This window comes from Mesoplodon bidens (assembly GCF_964165515.1).
Source record: "Mesoplodon bidens genome assembly, chromosome: 1".
In the NCBI taxonomy this organism is placed as follows: domain Eukaryota; kingdom Metazoa; phylum Chordata; class Mammalia; order Artiodactyla; family Ziphiidae; genus Mesoplodon; species Mesoplodon bidens.
In genome coordinates this window covers 148,289,177-148,316,550 of record NC_138176.1, presented here as the reverse complement: position 1 = coordinate 148,316,550, position 27,374 = coordinate 148,289,177, and the positions used below count along the sequence as shown (strand labels likewise).

At 38.5% G+C, this 27,374-nt stretch overlaps 1 protein-coding gene across 2 annotated transcripts in view; it reads right to left on the bottom strand.

Annotated features, from left to right (window-relative positions):
* Positions 1 to 335: 335 nt before the first annotated feature.
* The window catches only part of UGDH (UDP-glucose 6-dehydrogenase), a 38,078-nt gene continuing 11,039 nt past the window's right edge, over positions 336 to 27,374 (bottom strand). The window contains exons 2-12 of one of the 2 annotated variants that reach the window (XM_081248430.1): positions 23,267 to 23,435; positions 14,235 to 14,336; positions 11,174 to 11,374; positions 10,865 to 11,062; positions 10,041 to 10,188; positions 7,515 to 7,609; positions 5,657 to 5,787; positions 5,018 to 5,151; positions 4,506 to 4,597; positions 4,281 to 4,391; positions 336 to 1,672 (exon numbers count right to left, since the gene is read on the bottom strand). In XM_081248430.1, coding sequence (XP_081104556.1) covers positions 1,562 to 1,672; positions 4,281 to 4,391; positions 4,506 to 4,597; positions 5,018 to 5,151; positions 5,657 to 5,787; positions 7,515 to 7,609; positions 10,041 to 10,188; positions 10,865 to 11,062; positions 11,174 to 11,374; positions 14,235 to 14,336; positions 23,267 to 23,428 — 1,485 coding nt within the window. In that variant the 5' untranslated portion in view covers positions 23,429 to 23,435 and the 3' untranslated portion in view covers positions 336 to 1,561. The remainder of the gene's footprint in view (positions 1,673 to 4,280; positions 4,392 to 4,505; positions 4,598 to 5,017; positions 5,152 to 5,656; positions 5,788 to 7,514; positions 7,610 to 10,040; positions 10,189 to 10,864; positions 11,063 to 11,173; positions 11,375 to 14,234; positions 14,337 to 23,266; positions 23,436 to 27,374) is intronic. The other variant, XM_081248431.1, reaches the window with a different exon arrangement.

Sequence of the window (27,374 nt, the reverse complement as noted above, 5' to 3'; positions counted from 1 at the left end):
TTTATCTCTTTTTGGTGTTTTGTTTCTTTCACTCTGGTCTGCAAACTTTTTCTTAAAGGACCAGATAGCAATTTATATAACCATTTAAAATGTAATCATGTAAAAATGTAAAAGACATTCTTAGCTCACATGTGGCTGGCCAGATTTGCCCAATGGGATTTAGTTTGCCGATACCTGGTCTATTTGCTAAATTCCCTTGCTTTCTTGCATCATTTGAAAGAACAATATAATTCCCCTTTCTCAAAAAAGTAAGGAGTGTTGTTTTCCTGTCTAATGTCATACTGTCATGACTTATTAGTTACTTGCACTAGACAAAAAATAACCCACACAGTGGCTTATGCAGAATATTTTATTTATGTATTTGATATCTGTATAGGTGTCTCTGTCCTCATCTTTGTCTCTGTATCCTTATTGAACCGCAAAATTCCTAAAGGATGAGACTTGTATCGTTTAACTCAATTTGTATACTCTCAGCAGAGCACAAGCATCAAATGGACATCTGACATATTTCAATAATGATAAACACAAGAGAAAATCAAATATAAGTCAAAGAGACATAAGAAAAAAAGTAGTTGAAGACACAAAATTCCTTATTTTAGGATTATGCTATACATAACCTGTAAAACCTACTACTTTAAGTTTATATATGAGATTATATTGGTTTTATTACTTAAAGAAAAAGGGAGAAATTGCAATGAGTTACAGGAAGAAAATGCAAAGTAAAAGTAACAAATATTGGACTAAAAAAACGTAGTGATCAGTGAGGAAAAACAAGAAGTGGAGTGAAATAGATTTTCATTTCACTACACTGATTTTCTCTTCATGTTAAAAAAAATATTGCCTTTTAGTCTTATTTGGATTGATTGGAAATGGGCAGTGATGATCTTTTTGGACTAGAAAACCAACAACACAGCTCATTAAAACAAAAGGAACAAAAGAACAATAACCAAACCATACTTGTAGGGTTACTTCTAACATGGAAGCATAGGAAAAAAAAAAAGCTCAAAGGCCACATTCTGTCCATTGCACCCTCCTCAGTTCAGAGAGACAAGAAATGGCATGGAAAACATCTTACCCAATTAATCCAGAAACCTCTAAACTTCCATGACACTTTTGGAAAGGTTAACAGGTTTAGCCCAATATTTAGCATAGCCATTTCATGGTTTAAAATACATACTTAAGGACAAGTAGATAAACCAATGATCAGAAAAACTGAAGCGTGCCATTCCCATTACGATGTGATATTAAAGTGCTGCCTAAAGACATTTTATAAAGTAAAAAGTGTTTGAAGTTTAATTTTACAAAAATTGACACCATTAAAACCAACACAATTACTTGCTATGCATCCAATCACTGAGGTAACAGTATTATAAAAATATGTAAAAAATATTCTAGTTTCATAATTACCAGATATGCTAATTCCCATACAGCTAATATAAATTTGATTATTAAAAAAATAGTTTTGTTTCCTTAAAAGCACTTGATTCATTTACCATTTAATATCAGATAGATGTTTGCTATCCTGAAGTACCAAAAAAATTACAAATAAAAATGGCAATGTCTATACTCTGGGTTTCTTGTTGGGTAGATCCTGAAGACTAAACTTTGGAATTTCACCAGAAGGAGCATATGGAATTCTCTTTGAAGACACCTTTTTGCCAATTGTTTCAATCTAGAGGGGAAAAAAAGATTTTAGAAAGAAAATTATTAACAATTACAATACTTAAATGTAAAAACTCTGTAATGTAGTATAATAAGGGCTAAAAGCTAGATGCTTTTTTTCTTTTTAAAGGCAGAAAAAGTTTCTCAAGTCGTCTGGGCTGCTATGAAAGATCTTTGGTTCCTTCCACACTGTTTATGTTTCTAGAGTCAGTCTGCACTCCCCTTTTCATATTCATAAGAGGGCACACTGACTCCTGTCATTCTCAACACCAGACCCCCTCAAACAGAATAGGGAACCACCTGCCACGATTGTTTCAGTAGCACATGTGAAAGCAATAAATAGACCGGATTCCAGTTAATTCACATTCTTTCAAACTCTATTCTAATGTCTGTTTCCCTCATTCTAAAAAGCTTGCATAAGCTATAACAGCATAGCTTTTTAGAAGTTCAGGCTTCAGAGTCTGAAAGGATCCAGCTGGAATCCTGACTGATAAGTGCTGTTACCTAAACCCTCGAAGGTCTTTCTTCCTCATCGTAAATGGTGTTACCCATCTACCTCAAAGAGCTGTGGTAAGGATTCAATTAGATAAAGTGCTCAGCACAGTATCTGGCATGCGAGCCAACCTTCAATAAATCAACGGTAGTCAATTTTCATTTTGCATATTACATTAAAAATTTCCCCCCTCTATCCAAAATAATCAATCTTATCTTTAAAGACACTGTTTCTTTAATAGTCATAAGTTTATCTCCTCTCCACACAGCACAGATAAATATACTAAACAATCTTCATAAATGTCTTTTTAATTAAAAATTAATATTTAATGCTGACTCGTACCACAAAGGGCTTCTGCTTTATATTCATCAATTGTCTTATTTAGTGGCTTATAAATTCCCTTTATTTAGTAATTCCAGTCTAATTTTTTTTTAATCCTTACTTGGAAAAGTTAATTTTATAAGAACTCAAACTCATTTTAAATATATATACCTCTACATATCTTCTCCTTTAGATGAGTAACACAGGAATGAGAGAAAATGTGTCTGTGCCTGCAAATAATCTTTAAAAAATAACATTGCTGAGTTTCAGTCATGACTGTGAAAAACAGTCACATTACTCACTAAGGAGGGGTAGGATAAAAGGGCCCCCAGGGGGACTTCCCTGGTGGCAGAGTGGTTAAGAATCCGCCTGCCTGGGGAGGGTGGGAGGGAGGGAGATGCATGAGGGAAGGGATGTGGGAACAGATGTATATGTATGACTGATTCACTTTGTTATAAAGCAGAAACTAAAAAAAAAATAAAAAAAAAAAGAATCCGCCTGCCGATGTAGGGGACACGGGCTCGATCCCTGGTCCAGGAAGATCCCACATGCTGTGGAGCAACTAAGCCTGTGTGCCACAACTACTGAGCCCGTGTGCCATAGCTACTGAAGCCCACATGCCTAGAGCCCGTGCTCCGCAACAAGAGAAGCCACCGCAATGAGAAGCCCGCACACCACAACAAAGAGTAGCCCCCGCTCGCCACAACTAGAGAAAGCCCACATGCAGCAACGAAGACCCAATGCAGCCATAAATTAATTAATTAATTAATTTTTTTAAAAAAAGGTCCCCAGGGTCTTTGATGGAGTGTGAACAGACAAGGATGTCATCTGATTCTTCTTGCAAGTTAATCTCTCATGAATGAGACATGGGCACTGAATTCTAAATAAGAAGGATCTTCAACAAGTCAGTGACAGGTTAAGAGAACCAGATCAGATATTTTCAACAGTGGATGAAGCCTTATCAGTACCTCTCCAAGACAGCTGGTGCCGAGCAGACGCACACAGCCAGCTCTAAACACAGCTGCACTCTGCTCTGCTTCGGGACTATGCTGACCGCAATCTCCCGGCAGATTTCTTTATCCTCCCAACCACCCCCCAAGCCTCCCACCCCATTTCTGCTCCTGCTCTGAGGAAATGGAAAGTAGCTCCCTCTTATTAATACTTTTGGGGCCCCTGGTAGAATTGAAATGGATGCAACATAAAATGTACTGTGCAGGTTTGTGTCAGCTCTCTAAACGTTCCATAATTAACTGACAAACTCTGAATTAAAAGAGCCAGCACCACTGCAGCTCCCATACTTTTCCTTCAGACCTCTCACAGCACCAGCACAGTGCTGAGCACCCAGAGGCACAGGATCCTATACCAACATGTGACAACTATATTGCATATTGCAGTTTTCAAAACATTCATATAGGAATAAGTGACCTGGCCTCAGAGTGGGTCAGTGTGATGCAGACAGTGCAGCAGAGTAGCTTTGGAGGCTCCAGGAAAAAAAAAAAATTTTTATGTGTATATTTTCTTACTTGATGTTTATATGAGGTGAGGCAAGGCATATCTTGGCCCCATATGATAGGCAACTGATATTATGTAAGAAAGACCAACACTGAATGACCTTTAGATCACAGTTTTAAGGAGGGAGTGGAGTACTTCACAAATATCACAGAACTTCCCAGAGAATTGACTGACATGTTGCCCAGAGTTATGCTATTGCTAAATGAAAAAAATTTTTAATTCTAAAACTCAAAGCCTTTAAAAAGGAAATGACCAAACAAATGAAACAAAACCAATCCAGGATCATGCTTACCTGGAAGCCAATGGTTTGTAGTTCATTGTGGAGCCCATCCAGGACACGTCGTCCATCAAAGATAAAGGCTGGCTTCAGCATTTTTTTATGAATGCGTTCATAGTCCAGTTCCTGTAAAGACAGAACCAAAGAAACAAGTAGAGCATATATGGGAACCCACACTCAACCCCAAATGGCACTAGAACACCTCTAAAATTTTCCTTAATCCCACTACTGTCACCTCACCTTAAACATGTCCCATTCAGTGCAAATCACAACAGCATGGGCACCATCACATGCTTCATAGGGGTCCTTGGAAATGGTCACAAGCCGGGCCACTATAACAACCCAACAGAAAGTTGGAATAAGAAAGGAGTGATTTGAAATTATGCATTTTAACACTAAGATTGCTGGAGGAGTTGACGGTCTGACAGAAGTGGAATGGTCTGGTTGAAGTGTGAGTAGGGGTAACGGTGGGGGGCCCTGGAGTACTCCCAATTTTGCCCCAGAAGCAACTCCTGGGAATCTCCGGGACTTTTTAGAATATGTCGGAAAAATCACTAGACTAACCCATAGCTGATTACTTCAAATCAAAGTTGATGAAGCAATGTCTGAGAGTTTAATTTTAGAGAAATAAGGTTGAAAAGACGGGCCTACCAATGATATAAATGATAAATACTGAGCAACCAAAGGTTTCTAGAGGACAAAGTCTGGGGGCCCAAACTCAAAGTGATACATGAGACTCAAAGCCTACTTACCTTGGTCATCCTCTGAAACTCCTGGATGAGAAAGATCCACAACTATTTGTTCCCTTGGTACTTTTGGATCATATATATGGAGGTGTGCGCCTTCATCCATCAAATATTTGCTAATATATATACTAGACGACTCTCTGAAGGAAAAAAAAAATCAGTATTGCTGCACTTTTAAATGGCATATATTCTAAATTTTTTTTTTAATTATTTTTTTTTGGCCATGCCGCATGCAGGTGGGATCCTAGTTCCCCGACCAGGGATCGAACCCACAGCCCCTGCACTGGCAGCACAGAGTCTTAACCACTGGACCACCAGGGAAGTCCCATAAATGGCATATATTCTAATACCTAAGGGGTTTAATATACAGGTGAGATTCTATTCCTTGTGAAGATATTGATGTCCACTTTATTTTTATTCTTTATACTATATACATACATGTATTTCACATATACAACCACCATCAAAAAATCAGGATAAGGCCTTTCTCGCCTTCTGAGATGACCCACACTCTGTCTGTGGAGTGTGTTTCTCTCTAAATAAATCCACTTCTTACCTAAAAAAAAAAAAAAAAAAAAAAAAAATCAGGATAAGATGAGGAGTTAACATTCTCAAAAAGGTTGAAATATTTCAAACAACTGGTACCTCGTATCACCGGTGTCCTTTTTGAATGCAAACCCCAAAATAGCTATCTTCTTATCAGTCACTGTATTAAACAGACTGTCTATAATCCGGGAAGCAAACCTCCTTCTCTGGTAGTCATTCATGTCTATGACCTGAAATGACAAGGACAATTATGCAAGGATCAGTTAGAAGAGGTGCAGCCTGTACCACACACTGCTCACAGCTTTATGGTGAGTACTCTTGTATGAATACAAGCCTTATAAATTAACAGGAGGCAAAGATTAACAACCTCTTTAGTATCTGCAGACTGAAAAACATAAAGAATTACCCACCCCCCACTCCTTATAGCCAGCCTGAAAATTTTCATTTTCATTTGGCTTAACTTTCCATGCATCGGGCTGGGATGGATGTTAAGGTGGGGAGCACAGTTAAATTTCAACCCCATTTGAGGTCCAGCCATGAGTCCACCTAAAAAAAGGCAGCTAGCCAACTTCTCCAAACCCTGTGGAAGCAAATAAACCCCAAAGTATTCCTTCATATGCTTACTCCCAACCCCTCACCAAAACTGAGTGTGAGTAGAAAGTGGACAGAGAACAGTCAAACTATGTAGAGTTATAGCTGCCTCTGGATGAACCATAACAGCACAAACATCTGGCAAAATTTTTAACTAAATGTTACGAGTAAAACATAACATAGTCTCTGATCACCTAATCTGTTACTCTCCTAAGAATTTACAAACAAGACATCATATTGGTGACCAGAGGGATATAAGGAAAGACTTTTTTTTAAGGCTCTAAGCTTCTAGAAGCCATCTCAGAGCCTGAGAGCTTGGGAAATGAGCCAAAGTTTTGGAAAATCAAGCCTTTATCTAGATTTCCCCCACAATGGACAGTAATATAAAGCCATCATACTGGATTGACTGAAATGAACCTAAAAGTGTACATTTCCCTAAAAATGTTAATTTCCTCCCATTCCTACTCACTGCTGAAATCTGAAAAACTGTGAACTTGGGGAAAAAATATTTGGGAAAGTTACATACACTGGCTGTTATCTTGAACAAACTACTTAACATTGCTAAGCCTCAGCTTCCTCATCTATATATGAGGGATAATATTAACGATGAGGACTAAGATACTACATGTAATTAACGATGAGGACTAAGATACTACATGTAAAGTGCTTAAAAGAGTGCCTGGCACAGAGTAAGCATGCAATAAATGTTAACTCTATTTCCACTTTGAGAAGGGCCTCTAATTTTAGCTCTGTGAATCTCAAAGGGACAAAACAAATATCAACATATGCAAACCACTTGGAAGCATGACAGTAGAGGTTCTTTTGCCTTTACTTTTATCGTACGCCTTTTAAGATAAAGAAGAATTATAATTAGAAGTAATATTTCTTGCTTTACTCAGGGAGCAAATTTAGTTATTAAAATTAGAAGGAAGGGCCTCCCTGGTGGCGCAGTGGTTGAGAGTCCGCCTGCCGATGCAGGGGATGCGGGTTCGTGCCCCGGTCTGGGAGGATCCCATATGCCGCGGAGCGGCTGGGCCCGTGAGCCGTGGCCGCTGGGCCTGCGCGTCCAGAGCCTGTGCTCCGCAACGGGAGAGGCCACAACAGTGAGAGGCCCGCATACCACAAAAAGAAAAAAAAAAAAATTAGAAGGAATACTGGTTTCTCATAAACTTCCATCATAGATGATTACCAAAAAAGACAAATTATAAACACAGAACCCCAACAAATAAACCTAAAATGAATATATTGAATATAATAATAATTGAGTTCCTGGAAAAAATTAATCCTATCAAAAACATTTGACAGAAAAAGGTGACATGTTTTAATTAGAAGTTAATCATAACCTGTTGACTATAAAGATTAATACCTGCTGCCAATAACGAGCTACTTCGGGCAAATTTAGAGCCTCACAGAGATAAACCAAATTCAGAACATCCTTTTGAAAGCAACTGCCACCAAAACCTGAAGAAAGGAAAAAAAAAAAAGATAATATTTTCATTTAGGAACCAAACAACTAAATCATATTACAAATTTCTTTGTCATATTAATCAGAGGGCCTATGCTTGGATTTTTAATAATAAAATTTGAATGTTGGAAAATTAATGGGTTTATAACTTGTATGAAATTTGCAAGCAACTAATCAACTCTATAAATAATTTCCTAATAATTATAAATAATCTTAAATAATTACAAATAATTATAAATCACTTTCTAGCTTAAGTTTTATTGTGGCTATGTTTTCTTTTTTTTCCCCTCATTCAGCTGGTATCACTGCCCTGCATCTCTAACTCTAACATAGAGCTGGCAAACTTTTACAGGCCAGGTAAAAAATATTTTAGCATTTGTGGGCCAGATATTCAACTCTGCCTTTGTAGCTCAAAAGCAGTCATAGACAATATGTAATCAAATGGGCACAGCTATTTTCTAATAAAACTTATTTACAAAAACAAGCTGTGAGCCGCATTTTGGCCTGGGGGCTGTAGTTTGCCCACTCCTGTTTTAATGCAATGCAGTACACAATGAGGGCTGGCGTGGGCTTTGGAGTCAGAAACATCTAGCCACTCATTAGTTTTATGACTTTGAGCAAGTTACAAAAATTCCCCCAATCTTTAATCATCTCTAGAAATACCAACACCTTTGTAAAAGGTTATAAGGATTTTTTTTTTTTTTTTTTTTGGCTGTGTTGGGTCTTCGTTGCTGCGCGCGGGCTTTCCCTAGTTGAGGCAAGCAGGGGCTACTCTTCGTTGCGGTGCGCGGGCTTCTTATTGCAGTGGTTTCTCTTGTCACTGAGCACAGGCTCTAGGCACGCGGGCTTCAGTAGTTGCAGCATGCGGGCTCAGTAGTTGTGGCATGCAGGCCCTGGAGGGCGCAGGCTCAGTAGTCCTGCCACGCAGGCACTAGGGTGTGTAGGCTTCAGTAGTTGTGGCTCACAGCCTTAGCTGCTTCATGGCATGTGGGATCTTCCCGGACCAGGGATCAAACTTATGTCCCCTGCACTGGCAGGCGGATTCTTTTTTTTTTTTTTTTTTTAACATCTTTATTGGAGTATAATTGCTTTACAGTGTTGTGTTAGTTTCTGCTGTATAACAAAGGCAGGTGGATTCTTAACCACTGCACCACCAGGGAAGTCCTGGTTATAAGGATCAATAATTAAGATATATAAAGTTCAGAACTTGGTGCATAATACACCTTCAGTAAATAGGAGCTATTTTTATTAAATGGCCACTAGGAGAAAATATCAAAAAGATACAAAAGGCCAGGGAAATCAGTACTGAGAAATGGCATAAAGCCCCAGAAATACAGGAAAGGCTGTCTATGGCCCCATCTGTAAAAGACTCTATTTACCTTTACATCAATCTTATTAACTTATATGCAAAAGAAACATCGTCAGTTCTTATTAAACTCAGTAATTATGTTCTACAGATTTGCCACAAACGCTGAATTAGCAAATACTGAAGCACTGCTCCTAGGCGAAATACAGCATTAGGTTCCTGTGAGCTTCTGGTCACATTTTTGCCAACTGATCAACATAATCTTGTTTTATGTGTATTTCTGTTTAAAGGCACCTTATTTAAAAATATTGTTGATTCATTAACATTGAACTCACAGCCAATAGCACTATAACTCATGCCTGAATGAATGAAGCTTATCAAACCACATGTATTTTCTCTGTAAGGCACATCATAGCTTGCTGATGCTTTGGAACACTAGACAAAACTTCAGCAATATGCTTGGGGGCCATTTTAAACAGTGAAATCACAGGAAAAAAAGCACAAAAATGCAGCACTAAATAGACCACAAAAAGAGCACAAATTTGCAGTATGAGAGCTAAAATAAGAAGAAATGAGTATTGCCTTATTCACCTTCAGCTGGGAATATATGTGTTGGGTGACTCAAATTTTTTGCTGCTCTGTTCATGTCTGCAAATGACCACATGAGTATTGATGTTGGGTTACAAATACATTTTATCAAGTAGGCTAATTCACAAATATGGAATCCACAAATCATGAGGATTGACTGTAGTTCACCAAGGTCACATTTCCATAATTGTATTAGTAGGAAAAGCAAATGATAAGGAATTTTTTCCTATTTGCTTCAATAAAGTGTTACATGATTTCCTATGTGGTATCCCAAACTTATTCTACCTAAATGTTCTAACAAAATACTAACATATTCCTCCTAAAACATTGAACTATGTTTATCTACCAATCAGTCAGTAATTATTAAACAATATAAGTAACAGTTGCCTCACTTAGAAAGTCCCTAATAGGCTGAAGCCTACATGTATAATGGAATCATTGTTTTAAGGGCATTTAAATTAAGCAAAGGCTTCCTTAAAGTTAGAGACCTAGCTAAATGAACCTACTTTATGTACAGAAAAATTTCAGCTTACCAACACTGGCTTTCAGAAACTTATTTCCAATTCTCTGGTCCATTCCAATGGCTGTTGCCACCTCTTCTATATCAGCTCCTGTTGCTTCACAGAGGGCACTTATAGAGTTAATGCTGCTGATTCTCTGTGCTAGAAAAGCATTTGCTGCCTTAAAAGAAAAAAAAGGAAGAATACGATGAGCTAAAATAAAAATTTTATATATCCGTATTATATTTCATTGAGTTGATCCAAATTACTGAGGGAGATATAGAAGTTACTGACGGGCTCAATTTGCGTAGGCAATGGGTGGGTTGGTAAGGGAAATTTTTTTTTTTTTTTTTTGCAGTACGCGGGCCTCTCACTGTTGTGGCCTCTCCCATTGCGGAGCACAGGCTCCGGACGCGCAAGCTCAGCGGCCATGGCTCACGGGCCCAGCCGCTCCGCGGCATGTGGGATCTTCCCGGACCAGGGCACGAACCCATGTCCCCTGCATCGGCAGGCGGACTCTCAACCACTGCGCCACCAGGGAAGCCCGGAAAATGTTTTAAATTAGAGAAGAAGATGAAGAAAGGGTAAAAGAAGGGAAAGAGTGATTTTTTACATTACTATTTTAATTAATTACATTAATAGTAATGTAATTACTATTTTCTTTTACATATTCCAGAATATTTTATACCCAAATATTTGATCCCCTTGTGAATATTATTTCATAATATACAAGAATATTATCTTCAAAAGCATATCTTTTTATTAATGTTAAGAAAGTACCTGTGTAGCTTATCAGGGTTAAGAGAAATAAGTCCTTGGCTTTAAATTTAATAGAGAGTTGAGTGCTGTGTACCAACCAGTTTGGAAAGTTCTGAAGACCAAGTATTAGTGGTGAGGATCTTTTCTCTGGGAACCCAGTGCTCATACACAGCACACAGTGCCTGCACAGCTCTCTGACCCTCTGGGGTTTCATCCCCTCCAATCAGTACTCTGTCTGGGTTCTTCAGGTCCTTGATGGCTGTTCCCTCTGCCAAGAACTCAGGGTTGGACAGCACCTAGATTCCCAACACAAAGGAAAGTTTTAAGCTAGAATTAATTACGGACAACTTTAAAGCATTGATATTTACATAAGAAGAGCCAGATTCCAATGCTTCCTTTTTTTATACCTGTAAATTCAAGTTGGGTTTTGTGTTTGCATCAAATATTCGACGAATACTCTCTGCTGCCCGCACTGGGACTGTGCTTTTCTCAGTCACAATTTTATACCCATATGAGTTTTGCACAATGCGTCTAGCACAAGCTTCAATGTACTTCAGATCTGCTGCGCGGCCTTTCCCCATTCCGTAGGTTTTGGTTGGAGTGTTCACCTGATGAAAGTATACGGGATTAAGAAGAGAGTATGAGATATTCACTGATTACAAGATATGCCCTGGACCATCAACTGACTAGTCAACTGGGCAGTTAACATCATTAGGAGCCCTGGTTTCACCCTCTATTAGTTCCATGGAAATAATATTTTATGAGAACTCATTCAGTACATTTCTGTTGAGAAGCTACTATATATGTGTCAGAATCAGGGCAGGCAGGTTCCAAGCTAAGCCTGCAGATATAAAGATGAAAGAGACTCCAAAAGGAGTTCACAGTCTGAAATGAAATGTAAGTTTTCTCTTTCTTTCTCTCTTGATGGTATGTAATATACTATCCTGGTCTTTAAAACTAAACTTTAAACTCCTTTTTATTCTCCTTTTTTATAGACCTATATCAATAGGTTTTTTTAAATGTCTGCAGTATCATTCACAAATGCTTTCTTGGCTCATTAGAGCTAGAAATTATCTAGCGCCTTCAGGATACAGAATACTATGTGGACAAAGACTATCATATAGAAAGAAAAATAAATCATGAGTCCAGAGTCCACGCATTTAGTTTTGGCTTAGCTGTATCATGTAAACTTGGAGAAGTGTGGCTGCCTTTGTCTCAATGACCTCATTGGAAAATGAGAATAACACACTCTCTAAAATCTAACACACAAGTTTTATAACACTCTCGTAAAAATGAAAGTACTCTGAAAAGTCTAAAATTCTATGTAGGAATAATTTTTGAACCAGTAAGTAGCACCAACTGTCTTCTCTTGACAAGCTTATAACTTAATGGGAGACTAAATAAAGGAATCAAGCCAAAATAAATCAAAACGTGAAGATTGGGTTGAGGTGTAAAAAGCAGGAGGAAAAAGTGGTTTATACGCATGGAACAACTTAGGAAAAGACCTAGACGTGGAAGTAAGGGTGCAGTGGAACACAGAAGGGCAAAAATGGTTAATGGGGTAATGTGAAACATGTCAGAGATGGGGATGATCAGATGGCTTCCCTGGGAAAGGAGCTCTGAAGATAACAGTTGAAAACTGATTCAATAGTATAAAACTATTTCTACCTGGAATTTGCCTAAAAATAATTTGGGTAATCTGGGGTGGGAGGAAAGGGAGAGAAGTAGTAAATAAATCAAGATCAGCCATGAAAACTGTTGACAATGGGGTTCACTATATTGTTGGTTTCATTTTTTGTATAAGTTTGGTGTTTTCCACAATGAAAAGTATACAACAAGCACATTAAAAAAAAAAAAAAAAACGGATGCAGAGAATAATGGGAACTAGGTAGGAGTTATACTACAATAAATTACCCTAACAGGCACACAAAGTAATAGCTTGGAAAGATTTAAGGCAGCTCAGGCTAGATCGGCAGAGAAGCAAGCGTAAAATCAGCTATCTGTGCCAGACCACACTAAGGTGAACTCTATTGCCTTAAGAATAGATACTTAAAAAAATTTTTTTTTCATATAGAAAAGTCCCCTATTCCTATTCCAGGCTATGGTTATCCAAATGTCAGACTAAGGTAACTTCTTGATTTTCTCCAAGCATCTAGCTACTCCAAAATAATTTCTCCTTTTCTATGCCTCTAACCTAACCTCCTGCAAGCTTAAGTAGAAGATTGGGTAGGTGAGTCATAGAAGTGGCACCAATTTCTCTGAAGCAATTTTAAAAAAGAGAGACTGAATTCATAACACAGTTTTACCAAGGGTTTCATTACTACTTTCTTCTGGAGTTCCTATTTCTTCACAATACTGCTTTTGTCTCAACACACAATCAATTCAAGATCATCTCTGCTCTATGGGCCCCATGGTGTTTATCTCATGGAACCCAGTCAAAGCTCACAACACTGGCTTTCCCTTTATTCCTTAAGGCTGTACAGGTCTTGAGTCATATAACACCTTAGCTCAGCCACCAATTAGTGATAACTATACCATTACACACAGAATATTTGAGTAGATGGTTACCAGGACAGCAAGAAAAAAGTTACCTTGGTTCAAATATTGAATTATCAGAGTGTATTCCCAAGCATTCATTCTACTTGTTTCATCACAAAGGTACAACAGTTAAGCCCTATTATGAGCTGAAGGTGTCTGTGGACTAGCCTAATAACCTAACAAACATGTGCCAAGTTCTAAACAATTAATTTAAAATGACTTTTGGAACATAAACTCATCTAAATAGGAGATGCCTGTAAGTTTGCAGCAAACTTTACCTGATTCTTTTTATCTCACTTCCACCGCTGCAGGAAGTGAGCAATTAATTTTAAATTAATTGTTTAGAACTTGGCACATGTTTGTTAGGTTATTAGGCTAGTCCACAGACACCTTCAGCTCATAATAGGGCTTAACTGTTGTACCTTTGTGATGAAACAAGTAGAATGAATGCTTGGGAATACACTCTGATAATTCAATATTTGAACCAAGGTAACTTTTTTCTTGCTGTCCTGGTAACCATCTACTCAAATATTCTGTGTGTAATGAGTTTATGTTCCAAAAGTCATTTTAAATTAATTGTTTAGAACTTGGCATATGTTTGTTAGGCGCAGTGGAAACAAGAAATGATGAAATACATATACTATCACCATATGTGCTCACACATGCTCACATGTTACCAGCACTTCCTAATTCTAGATCTCATATTAGAAACTTTCTCTGAACTTATTTGTTCAATGACCTGAAATGATCAGATGATTATAGAGTTTGGTGAAGTGTTGGATAAAGTTAGTGACAATCAAAATTCAACTGGACAAGTCTATACTAAGTAATGCTGTGGCTTAATACCAATGGCTTTACTATTAAAATACAATGAAACTTCTATATAGACAAGAATACATTAAAACTCACACAGCAAAGGAAAATACTTACAGAAATAAATACAAGATCAGCTTCTTTAATGGCATCATCAATATTGGTAGAAAAAAATAGATTTTTTCCTCGACAGGATTCTACCACTTCTTTTAGTCCTGGCTAAAAAGAAAAAAGAAAAGAAGTTGTACATACATTTTACCAGTCATATGAGATAACCCAATAGTATAGAATTACATTCATTAAGGGGAAGGTCATGTGTAATTTAAAGGTCTAGATTTGCTCTCAAATAACACCTCTGTAGAAAAATCAAAGATTATACTGGTACTGAAGGCCATCAGGTGTACATTATGTAACAAATAAAGCAAACCTGAACTTGCCACAATTAAAGCAGCAGATTAATTTAATGCATGTCATTCTTTACCATGTTCCGGACTTCTTCATAAGAGTTAACAATTAACTCCAAGTATCAACACAATCATCAGAAAAGTCAAGTCTTTGTGGTTTCAAGCAAACATTTGATTTTGCATTGTCACTAGAATACAGGTTTTTACTCCCAAGAATTCAGGCCATAGAATACAGGCCATTCAGAGTGGCTGTGAAATAGTCTTTACTCTACACATACATAAATATATATTTTTTCTAAGTCCCATTATAAGAAACACTTCTATTAAAAAATTTGTTACTTTTCCCATACAATTTAACAGGAGATGTAATTAAGAATTTTGAGCTGTACACCACCACCTAACAAGTATTCTTGACTCCACCCCCCAAAAAAATCAGGTCTAAATCTGATCAGACCAGTCCAATCAGCAAAATCTGTTTATCTACAGGATAAACAACCTGGTTTCTTCAATAAACAAACTGAAGAGAAAAACAAAGAGAGAAAAAGAGAGATTAAAATATTGTGGTCTTGGGACTTCCCTGGTGGCACAGTGGCTAAGACTCCATGCTCTCAATGCATGGGGCCTGGGTTCAATCCCTGGTCAGGGAACTAGATCCCACATGCATGCCGCAACTAAAAGTTTGCATGCTGCAACTAAGGCACCAGCGAGACACAACTAAGGAGCCCTGGAGCCACAACTAAGGAGCCCTGGAGCCACAACTATGGAGCCCACGTGCTGCAACTAAGACCCGGCACGACCAAATAAATAAATTTTAAAAATATATATATTGTGGTCTTAGGGAATTCCCTGGCGGTCCAGTGGTTAGGACTCTGTGCTTCCACTGCAGGGGGCACAGGTTTGATCCATGGTCAGGGAACTAAGATCCCACATGTTGTGCAGTGAGGCCAAAAAAAAATGTATATATATATATATATATATATATATATATATATATATATATATATATATATATAATATATATGTATATAGTGATCTTAAAAGACACTTAAGTGATACAAATCTATTGCAATATATGGCTCTTACTTGGATTCTGATTCAAATAAACCATGGAGGGGAAGGACATGTTTAAGAATTCTTAAAAACCAAAGCAAAACAGACCTTTTCTCCTGGGAGAGAAGGTTCAAATAATATCCAAAATATTATGAATGTATAGAAAACTATATAGCAAAGTAAAAAGTCAATTCAGGGGCATAGGTCTAGAATTATATCCAGAGGTAATTCACTTTTCTTCATGGTTCTGTGAACTTTTAACATAAGCAATCAGAGAAAGTGTAAAATGTAAATTCAAAATTTCTATTAGTTTGGCTAAAATGTATAACAGGACCAGCAAAATATATGAACCACTGCACCATGAATATAGTGTCACTAATTATGGCAACTGGTTCCTTAGTTATTTTGACTAGTTTCTAGAAAATAAGAGTAAAAGGTTATGGAGTTGGAATTTTACAGAGAAGATTTAATTCAATCCTATATAATCTCCTAACATTTAAATTAAAGTAACCTAAAATCACAGCAACACAGAATTTATACTAAGTCTTAATAGGACCTCAAAATGAACAACTACATTACTCCGTTAAAATCAATGGGATATTTGTAGATAACCAAAATGGATGCAGAAGCAGTTGATAATATATGTTCTACCTCTTATTAGATTCATTATGTAATTTTCATAACTAGTATTTAGAATTTATATGGCACTTTTTATGGAAGTAAAATCCTTTCACAGGATAAAATTAGCTTTCATTTTACTCAGAAAAAGCAAAGCAAATTATCCATTTTGGCTTTTTAGAAGTAGTTATTACATTGTTTTTTTAATGAACAAAGTTAACAAAAAAGCAATGACTATTCAATAAATATGGCAACACAAAACAGAATGTTTTCATTGTTTTTTTTTGTTTGTTTGGGTTTTTTTGGCCACACCGTGCAGCTTGTGGGACCTTAGTTCCCCAACCAGGGATTAAACCCATGCCCTCGGCAGTGAAAGTGCGGAGTCCTAACCACTGGACCACCAGGGAATTCCCTTCATTGTTAAATATTAAGAGTTTCTATTATGCTGTTCCCTGAGTAAAAACTTGAATATCTTATTACCATATTTCATCTGATAGTCATTACTATTTACTTCTCAGGTGGTAAAAATGACTACTTTTTTATTAACATAGTTTTGACCCATAAAATATAAGCCTATAAGACTAGAAAGAACCACAATGAACACATAAATTCATGGACCCTAAGTACATTTAGCTGGGTTTTTTCAATGTAGCCCGGTAATCTTTTTACTTGTCCTCTCATTCTGAGATTACTGCTCCAACCTCCACTACATCATCTTCGGAGTAGCTGGCATCCCACCTTCAATTGAGATGACCAACATTTCAGTCACTTTTATTTCCTGTTCCCACCAACAAAACAGTATCTTCATCCACCCTTGTTTACTTCCCTCCAGTCTGAGAAAGAGGCTTTCAAGGCCAATTCCTCTTCTTGTGTTTTTGATACCATCATCTTTGCTATTTTTCTAGACTTTATTCCATCAATTAGCCCCTTTCTTCTTATACTTTTTTTCTTATACTTTTGACCTTTCCTTCTCTATGTGATTTGTCTACCTTAGTTTATTAACATGCTTGATTCTTTATCAACCATAGGAAAAAATATAATTTTTAAAAATCACTGCTTTTGTGCTTCTCTGGTGGCACAGTGGTTAAGAATCCGCCTGCCAATGCAGGGGACACAGGTTCGAGCCCTGGTCCGGGAAGATCCCACATACCATGGAGCAACTATGCCCATGTGCCACAACTACTGAGCCTGTGCGCCTAGAGCCTGGGCTCCACAAGAGAAGCCACCACAATGAGAAGTCGGCACATCGCAACGAAGACCCAATGCAACCAAAAATAAATTAAAAAAAAAAATCACTGCTTTTACCCTGTGTCCCTCTCCAGTGACCACCCCCTTTATTTCCTTCTAGTTAAACCTTTTAAAAGAAGAGTCTTACTCCTTTTCTACACTCTCTCACTTCTTCAATCTCCTACCTTTTGCAATTGTTCTTGTAAAAGTTACAATGGCCCCCATAATACCGAATTTCATGAGTATGTCTCTGTTCTTATTTCTCCTGTGTTTGGCAGAATTGACAGCTTACTCATTCATTCAGCAAATATTGATATTTGTTGAGCACTTACTAAGTACTGGTCACTGTGTTCATCACTCATAATCAAAACATATACATCTTTATGGAGCTTGCGCTACTAAAACTCTTCTGGTCTTTGGTTCACCTTCTCTGAACTACTCTTCAGTGCTTCTCTAAGGCATTTCTTCCTCCACCCCTCATCAAACATTAGCATTTTGACCCCATGCTCTGTTCTCTCTACAGGCTCTTCTTGGGAGAGCTCAACTACTCTGACTTTAACTACTGCCTGCATAATTTATTTTTTTAACTTCCTGCATAATCTTAAGTTTACATCTTCAGCCCTGAATTTCTTTTTTTTTGGCCATGCTGCACGGCTTGTGGGATCTTAGTTCCCTGACCAGGGTCTGAACCCAGGCCATGGCAGTGAAGGTGCTAAGTCCTAACCACTGGACCGCCAGGAAATTCCCCAGCCCTGAATTCTTGAATATCATTCTAGATTCCTTCCTCTACTTCATCCTTCTTGAATCAACAATCAAGTCTGATCATTTTTCCTTCTAAATATTTCTCTTGGGAATTCCTTGGTCATATACCAGAAGCCGCGGGGTAAGGCCAAAAAAAAAATATCTCCAATTAGTCTAGTGAGTTTCAGACTGAATGGAGCCAGGGTGGAACAACTATCAACGAGGCTGTGTACTCAAAAGAGTTCATTAAATATTATAATTACATATTAGTTATCTTTTCTTTATCAGTGACCAGGAGTTAAACATTAGTCACCAAAAGAGACTCTCTGATATTAAAAATTGGTATTTACAATGTAAAATCAATGCCATAGATTTTTATAATATCACTGAAAACAAATATCTGCTTGGTTGTGTTTTTTTTTTAATTTTATTTATGTATGTATGTATGTATTTGGCTGCGTTGGGTCTTCATTGCTGCTTGCTGGCTTTCTCTAGTTGCGGCGAGCGGGGGCTACTCTGTTGTGGTGCGCGGGCTTCTCACTGCAGTGGTTTCTCTTGTTGCGGAGCACGGGCTCTAGGCGCGTGGGCTTTAGTAGTTGTGGCGCGCGGCGTTCGGTAGTTGTGGCTCACGGGCTCCACAGGCTCAGTAGTTGTGGCGCATGGGCTTAGTTGCTCCCTGGCATGTGGGATCTTCCCAGACCAGGGCTCGAACCCGTGTCCCCTGCATCGGCAGGCAGATTCTTAACCACTGCGCCACCAGGGAAGTCCCTTGTTTGTGTGTTTTTTAATGCATAATAGAATATACAAATTTAAGGAGGAGGTTGACTGCAAAGGTATCTAAGGTTACTCTGGAAATAAAAATATTTCTTTGCCTTGTCCAAGGTAGATCAGTATAAAATCACAAGTAGTAACAATATCTATAAGCTACTCAATAAAGGAATTCAGAAAGCAGCATAAATTCTGGTTAAACCTGCCATTTGTTTTTCTTCTTTTATAGTTCTTCCTGTTTGACATTTCACATAACATTTTACATCTCCTATACGGCCAAGGAAATGTGCAGGAATAGTTACAGTTTTACAACATAAAATAAACAAAAAATGGAACAAAGGCCTAACGTATCTTTGAAAATGGATAATTGGGACACACAGTTTTGTTTTGTTTTGTCTTTTTAAATACACGCTACAGAAATCATTTATTTTCTTCTGATTTATAAATTTCTTAAGCAGGTGTCTTTTAACAATTGATGTGTAAGAAAGACACATGAAAATTATAAGACTAAAGTCATTTACTTGCTAAGAGGAAAATCATTCTACTTGTTAAAAAGATTCCTTCTAGAATTTTAAAGTAGCAGTGCCATGTTTTTAACCTCCAAAGTCAGCTGGGTTTTTTTTTTTTTAAGATTCCATTTCCTTTGCAGGATACAACTAAATAGTGCAGAAGTAAAACAGCTGCTTCGGTTGTCATCATCTAATTTTGTGGAGTAGACAGATTAAAAATGAGATAAAAATAAGACTTTAAAGACCAAATAATTACAACCATTAAATAAAGCCAATACAATTATGGGACATTAGAGTTCTGAGAACTCAGAAGTTGCTTCTAATGAGCACAGTGCTAGCTAGACTTTGAAATCTTTTATATTCTATTTAAAGAGATTTAAAGAAGAAAAAATTTATTCATGAAATAAAACTGTGAAACAACAAGAAATACTTTTGTTTGTTTATAAAAGCTAGGTTATTGAGAAAAACAAGTAAGATGTGGAAAAAAAATCATCTTAGATCTTAACTCTTTTAATCTAACTATATATCCCACCTGGATTCAATATCAATGTAGAACACACTATTTTCTTTTTTGGAGGAATTTAACTTTTAATTTTTAAAAAAGTAACAAGAGTATAACATGGCAAATTCAGATCATCTCACTTCTTTTGTGGCTTACTATTGTTTTTATTTGGGGTTTTTTGGTTGTTATTTATTTATTTTTATTGAAGTATAGTTGATTTACAACATTGTGTTAGTTTCAGGTCTATAGCATAGTGACTCAGTATATTTGCAGACTGTACTCCATTATAGGTTATTACAAGATGATGGGTAAAATTCCCTGTGCTATACAGTATATCCTTCTTGCTTATCTATTTTATATACAGTAGTTTGTACCTGTTAACCCCTTACCCCTAATTTGTCCCTCCTCCCTTCCTTCTCCCCTTTAGTAGCCACAGGTTTGTTTTCTATATCTGTAGAACACACTATTTTTTTCCCCCATTTATTTATTTATTTATGGCTGTGTTGGGTCTTTGTTGCTGCGTGCAGGCTTTCTCTAATTGCCTTGAGCGGGGGCTACTCTTCGCTGCAGTGCGCGGGCTTCTTATTGTGGTGGCTTCTCTTGTTGCGGTGGCTTCTCTTGTTGCAGAGCACGGGCTCTAGGCTCATGGGCTTCAGTAGTTGTGGCACATGGGCTCAGTAGCTGTGGCATGCAGGCTTCAGTAGTTGTGGCTCGCAGGCTCTAGAGCGCAGGCTCAGTAGTTGTGGCACACGGGCTTAGTTGCTCCGCAGCATGTGGGATCTTCCCATATCAGGGCTCGAACCCATGTCCCCTGCAGTGGCAGGCAGATCCTTAACCACTGTGCCACCAGGGAAGTCCAAACACACTATTTTTAATTTAAAGCACTGAAGTCTTAGGAAAAAGAGTTTCAGATTTCAAATAATAGAAATAGTACTAATAATAAGAATCTGGCCAGGGAATGTGCCTGGCCAACTAATTTTTTTGTTTTCTTCAAGAAAAACATCTAAATCCAATATATTATAGATAGTTTATACTTTTTTCTAGCTCAAGATAACCTTTTTATTTTGTTTTTATGTAAAATTTTTATTGAAGTAAAACAAAAATACAGAAAAGTGCATAGATTTTAGTACAGAAAAGTGTATAGCTCAATTTTCACACGTGAACACACTTGTGTAACCATTATCCATACCAGAACTAAAAGAACATTAACAGGGAGTTCCCTGCTGGCTAGTGGTTAAAATTCTGGGCTTTCACTGCCAAGGCCTGGATTCAGTCCCTGGTTGGGGAACTGAGATCCCACAAGCTGTGCAGCATGGCCAAAAAAACCCCAAAACAACATAAACAGTAAATCAGAGCCTGCAGTATGCCCTCTCCTAGTCTCTACAGCCCCTCAAACTACCATCATGCTGAATACTATCACCAGAAATTAGTTTGCCTATATTTGAACTTTATACAAATGGGATTATATAGCATGGACTACTTTGTGTCTGACAACACATTACTTTTGTGAGAATTTAAACATATGCTTGCATGCAGGAGTAGTTCCATGGATTTTAAATACAGTATAGTATTTTACTGCAGGATTATACTACAATTTATGTATCAATTCTATTGCTAATTAACATCTAGGTTGTTTCCCATCTGGGGTCATTATGAATTACACTGTTAATACCTGTCTTTTGGTGCATAAATGTATGCCTTTCTGTTGGATATACACCTACAGGTGGAATTTCTGGGTCAGATATTCACATTTTCAGCTTTAGTAAATACTGTTGCACAGTTTTGCAAAATGGCTGTACCAGTTTACGTTCTGACCAGCTGTGTATAAAATTCCAGTTGCCCTAAATCCTTGTCAGCACTTGGTATTATCGGTAGTGATAATTTTAGCCATTCTGGTACATTTTGTGTTTGAAAAGTAGAGTATACTGCTGGCATAATTAATTGCTGAATGACTGGATATAAATATGGCTCACAAGGTTTCAGATGACTTGCAGCCCTTTTATGGATATCAGAATTATAAAACTCTTAAGTTACCTTTCCAAAATGTTTTTTAAAATGTTTTTAAAAATTCCCCACGACCTAATATAGTAGTAATGTTATGTTTATATAACAGGAAAAGAAATGCTATAACACTGAGATATTTAAATAACTATTATGGGAAGTTAATCTGGTAGAGGAAGAAAGGGTAAAGTACAAACAGAAGCTACCACACACACAGAGGGCTTTTTTTTTTTTTAATTCTAAGTCTGATTCAGATATTGGTTAATCTGTGATGTTAAGTGGCTACTACTCTATAGGTACTTTTTCATGGATTTCTATTCATAGGCCTATAAATAGCAGGCAGATTTATCTTACAGAGACTTCCCCTTCTAAAGATCACTTAAAGACTATGGTTGATAAGAGTCTTATAAATAATAAAACTTTTCAGAAAAAAAAAAGAAAAGAATATATTAATGTTGGAGAGAAAATGCTACCCTCAAATTTTCAAGTGCTTCTCTGTATGTCAAAAGCATAATATCATGAACTCATTTTACAGTGAAAATTTTAAAAAATGGAACCCTGCTTAATAAAATAGAGGCATATTTTCCTAACTATGAGTTCTCTAAATTCACAGAAATTTTGAAATTCCAATTTAAACAAATTTGTGGTACTAAACACTGAATATGAAAGATACCATTTATTCATCCAAGGTTTACCTGATATAATAAAGACAATCACCCAAAAATATAATACTTAACATGAATTAATATTATAAACATCCACAGTTTTTTAATTTTTACAGATGTCACTTTTTTTTTTTTTTTTTTTTTGCGGTACGTGGGCCTCTCACTGCTGTGGCCTCTTGCATTGCGGAGCACAGGCTCCGGACGCGCAGGCTCAACGGCCATGGCTCACGGGCCCAGCCGCTCCGCGGCATGTGGGATCTTCCCGGACCGGGGCATGAATCCGTGTGCCCTGCATTGGCAGGCAGACTCTCAACCACTGCGCCACCAGGGAAGCCCCAGATGTCACTTTTTAATTGTACTATTACCATATGGTAACCATACTAACAAACAAAATTAGAAAATAGAGAAGATAAGAAAATTACCCATAATCTCACTCCACTAATATAACCATTATTAATATTCAATATACTTTTTCCTAGGCATTTTCCCTGAGCATATTTGACATAATTATAATTGTAATGTCCATAACATTGTGTATTTATGTTTTTTCATTTAATTTCTTATCAGTTGAAGTCATAGAATTTTATATTAAAAGTAAATTACTTAGCAAAAAGAGTAAGAAAACAAAGAGCATAAGAACAAAGCATTGTTTAATATGGTTTACCTCATAAATAGGAAGTGTAGGAGAGTTCCATGCATTGATTCTTGATTCATTGACATCAACAACCGTTACCCTGATTTCAGGGCACATATGAGCAATGACACTACATGTGGGTCCTCCAACATAGCCTGCACCGATGCAGCAGATCTTCTTAATTTCAAACATGATTGTACTAGAAGGGAAACAGTAAGACCATCCAACTATTGAGAACAGAAAATTTAAAGAAGTCACACTGCACATTCATCACCCTTTATAAAAACTGTCAAGGTGACAGATACTGGAAAGATTTCCTACATTCACACTCATTAAGAATTATGAAAACAATGATAATAAAAAAATAACATTCCAGTTGGATGACCTAGCCTGTTCTCAGCTGTACCAGCATGAAATAGGGAAAAAATTATAGCTACTGATATTACTAAAGAAGTGTCACAAAGATTATAATGACCTAATATAGAAAGTCAAGAAGCAAAATAAAACCATACTTAATCTTCTAACACTCTAGGGTAACTTTGATTGCTGAGGGAAAATTCAAGGGTGAACACACCAGTGCAATTCTTGCTTAACTAAATGCTGGTGTACAAAGGTCAGCTTTACAACAGGTTTAGACTAAAATGACAGATATTAAGATTAGTTCCTAAATCCAGAATTGGCCTCTGAGATTATATTCCCTGCACAATTTGGTTTCAGCAATTCATTTTTAGGTACTAGACAATGATCTTAAACTCTATTTCAACTTTAATCAGAAACCAGGAGATGGTTAAAAGAAAATAATTTCTGTAGTTAGCAAAGCTGTTACACAGATTTTGATGGGTTTTTCAAAAACCAGTGAATTGATTCACTCAAATCAAAATGACAAGGGACTGAGTTATATGTAAGAATTTCAGTTTATTCAGTAATGAGAACGAGAACGGTCAAACTGATAAGATTCTTAGAATTTTTGTCCTAGAGAGTTTAAGCATTTGTTAGTATATTCCTGCATGGATCAGAGAAGGTACTCTGGAAGGCTGATCTAATTACAATGCCTGGCAAGTATATCTCTATTATGAAAAAAGATACACAAAGCACATAATTAAGATGATCCAATTCCCTTTGGTCTGAATCTGTATTAATCAAACAATGCTCTAATCTTCGTTGGTTCTCTGGGTAGACTTCCCAACTGGAAGAGAATGAGCTGACAACCCAAACAAGTATCCTGGTCTGTATTAATAAGCAAGTAATCTGGCTTATAAATTGATCTTTAGTAGTTATGATTAGCAGATATCAACTCATAGAGTCTGATCTCTAATGACTTTTTTTTTTTTGGCTGCATGGCTTGTGGGATCCTAGGTCCATGACCAGGGATGGAGATCAGGAGTCGAAAAATAGCCCCCCACCCCCACCCCCACCCCACCCCCACCCCACCCCCACCCCACCCCACCCCACCCCACCCCACCCCACCCCACCCCACCCCACCCCACCCTCACTGGCAGTGGAATAGCGGAGTCTTAATCACTGGATTGCCAGGGAATTCCCTCTAATGACTTTTTTTTTTTTTTTTGCAGTAAGCGGGACTCTCACTGTTGTGGCCTCTCCCATTGCGGAGCACAGGCTCCAGACGCACAGGCTCCAGACGCACAGGCTCAGCGGCCATGGCTCAGGGGCCCAGCCGCTCCGCGGCATGTGGGATCTTCCCAGACTGGGGCACGAACCTGTGTCCCCTGCATCGGCAGGCGGACTCTCAACCACTGCGCCACCAGGGAAGCCCCCCCCTCTAATGACTTTTTAATAACCTAAAAGAAATGGAATTTTAGTAAACCAGTAAATATGAACAGAATTTGGAATCTAATGATTCCCCAAAAGAAAGAAATATTCTTAGCAATATACATACAAAGAAATATTTTAAATGTATTTTTATTTTGAATAGGTAATAATTCATATGATTCAAACATTAAATCTGGGGAATTCCCTGGCGGCCCAGTGGTTAAGACTCAGCGCTTTCACTGCCATGGGCCCGGGTTTGATACCTGGTCAAGGAACTAAGATCCCACAAGCCAGGCTGTGCGGCCAAAAAAAAAAAAAAGAAAAAAAAAATTCATTAAATCTCTATAACAAGGTAAACACTCAGAAGCCACACACTACTCTATCCACATCTACTTTGCTACCCTCTACTTTGCTTCTACAAACAACCTCTTTATTAGTATTCCAAGATTCACCTTAGCAAAAACACTGAGCCTAGAAAAATTTACGTTTAGCAACCATATATCTTTCTTCACCCTTCTGCTTTTCAGTTCTGCCCTTCACACTCTCCAGGCCTCAAGGGCCCTATACATGAGGAGAATGCATGGGGAGATAGACTGCACTGGGATTGCTAAGTGGCTAAGACTGAGCTGGATGTTCTGAAAAGCTCCCACCTGTGGGAGGGACAGCTGGCCTGGAGCAGGCTTACCAAAGATGTGTCTCCAGCATTCACTGCTGCTGTCCCCACCTCTACACCAGAAAAGTCTTGGCATCTGGTTTCAGAAAAATTGCTTCAAATGGCTTCAGGCTTATTCCCTTCCTCTCATTCATGAAAAATTAATATTCCCAATTTAAGGATTTACTGTGTGGGCACAGCAGAGAATTTGGCCATAGAATAACATAGGTCCTGACACTCCAGTACTTAACAATTTATTCAGCAAATAATTCAATTGAAAAATGTTTATTAAAGACCCCACTATGTAACAGCCACTATTGTTCTATGTACTATAGATACAATAGTGAACATGACAGATACAGCTCCTACCTTTACATAGTTATATTCTAGTAGGAAAGCACACAAACAAAATTATGGCAGTTGTGGTAAATTCCACATAAAGGAAATAAACATGTAGCTAAAAGAGAAAGATTGTATATGGGGAAAGGACTATTTTAGTTAGGGTAGTTAAAGAAGGACTCTCTGAGAAGGTGACTTTTAAACTGACTTAGGGGCTTCCCTGGTGGCGCAGTGGTTGAGAGTCCGCCTGCCGATGCCGGGAACACGGGTTCGTGCCCTGGTTCGGGAAGATCCTACATGCCGCAGAGCGGCTGGGCCCGTGAGCCATGGCCGCTGAGCCTGCGCATCCGGAGCCTGTGCTCCACAATGGGAGAGGCCACAACAGTGAGAGGCCGGCGTACCGCAAAAAAAACAAAAAACAAACAAATAAACTGACTTAAAAGATAAAATGGCAGTCGGAGCGCAGGGAGAGGACTGGGGCTGGCGGCAGGAAGAGAGCCTGAAGGGGTTAGTGCACCACGGCTAGCCCGGAGGGAGTCCGGGGAAAGGGTCTGGAGCTGCTGAAGAGGCAAGAGACTTTTTTCCCTTTTGTTTCCTGGTGCGCGAGGAGAGGGCATTAAGAGGGCTGCTTGGGGAAGCGCCGGAGACAGGCACGAGCCGCGGGTAAGGCGCGGACCTCGGAGACGGGCGTGGGCCGCCGCCGCCGCCGCGGGGCCTGTGTGCGAGCGCGGGTCACTGTCCGCCCCGCCTTCCGGGGGGCCTGTGCACCCCGCCACTGCCGGGGTCCCGGGACCCGGGGACGGCTTTCCCGGGAAAGCGCACGGAGCGCCACGGGCTGCTGCAACGTCACGCCGGCCTCTGCCGCCACAGGCCCGCCCCACACTGCGCGCCCCTCCCTCCCCTCTGCCTGAGTGAGCCAGAGCCCCCGAATCAGCGGCTCCTTTAAACCCGTCCTGTCTGAGCGAAGAACGGACGCCCTCCGGCGACCTACGCGCAGAGGCGGGGCCGGGTCCAAGGCTGAGACCCGGGAGCTGTGAGAGCAGAGACAGGGAAATCTCTCTGTGCAGCCTCGGAGGCAGCGGATTAAAGCTCCACGGTCCATTTGATGTGCCCTGCGTCTGTGGAGTGCATGAATGGACAGCGAATCATCCCAAATTGAGGAAGTGGACTTTGAGGACAAGATTTAAGACTTTCCCCCCTTTTCATCTTTTTACAACGAATTATTCCAAATTAAGGAGGTGGACTTAGAGAGAAAGATTTCAGACTTCTCGCCCTTTTCCTCTTTTTACAACGAATTATCCCAAATTGAGGAGGTGGACTTGGAGAGCAAGATTTTTGATTTTTCCCCCTGCTCTCTTTTTGTGAATGTGTATGTGT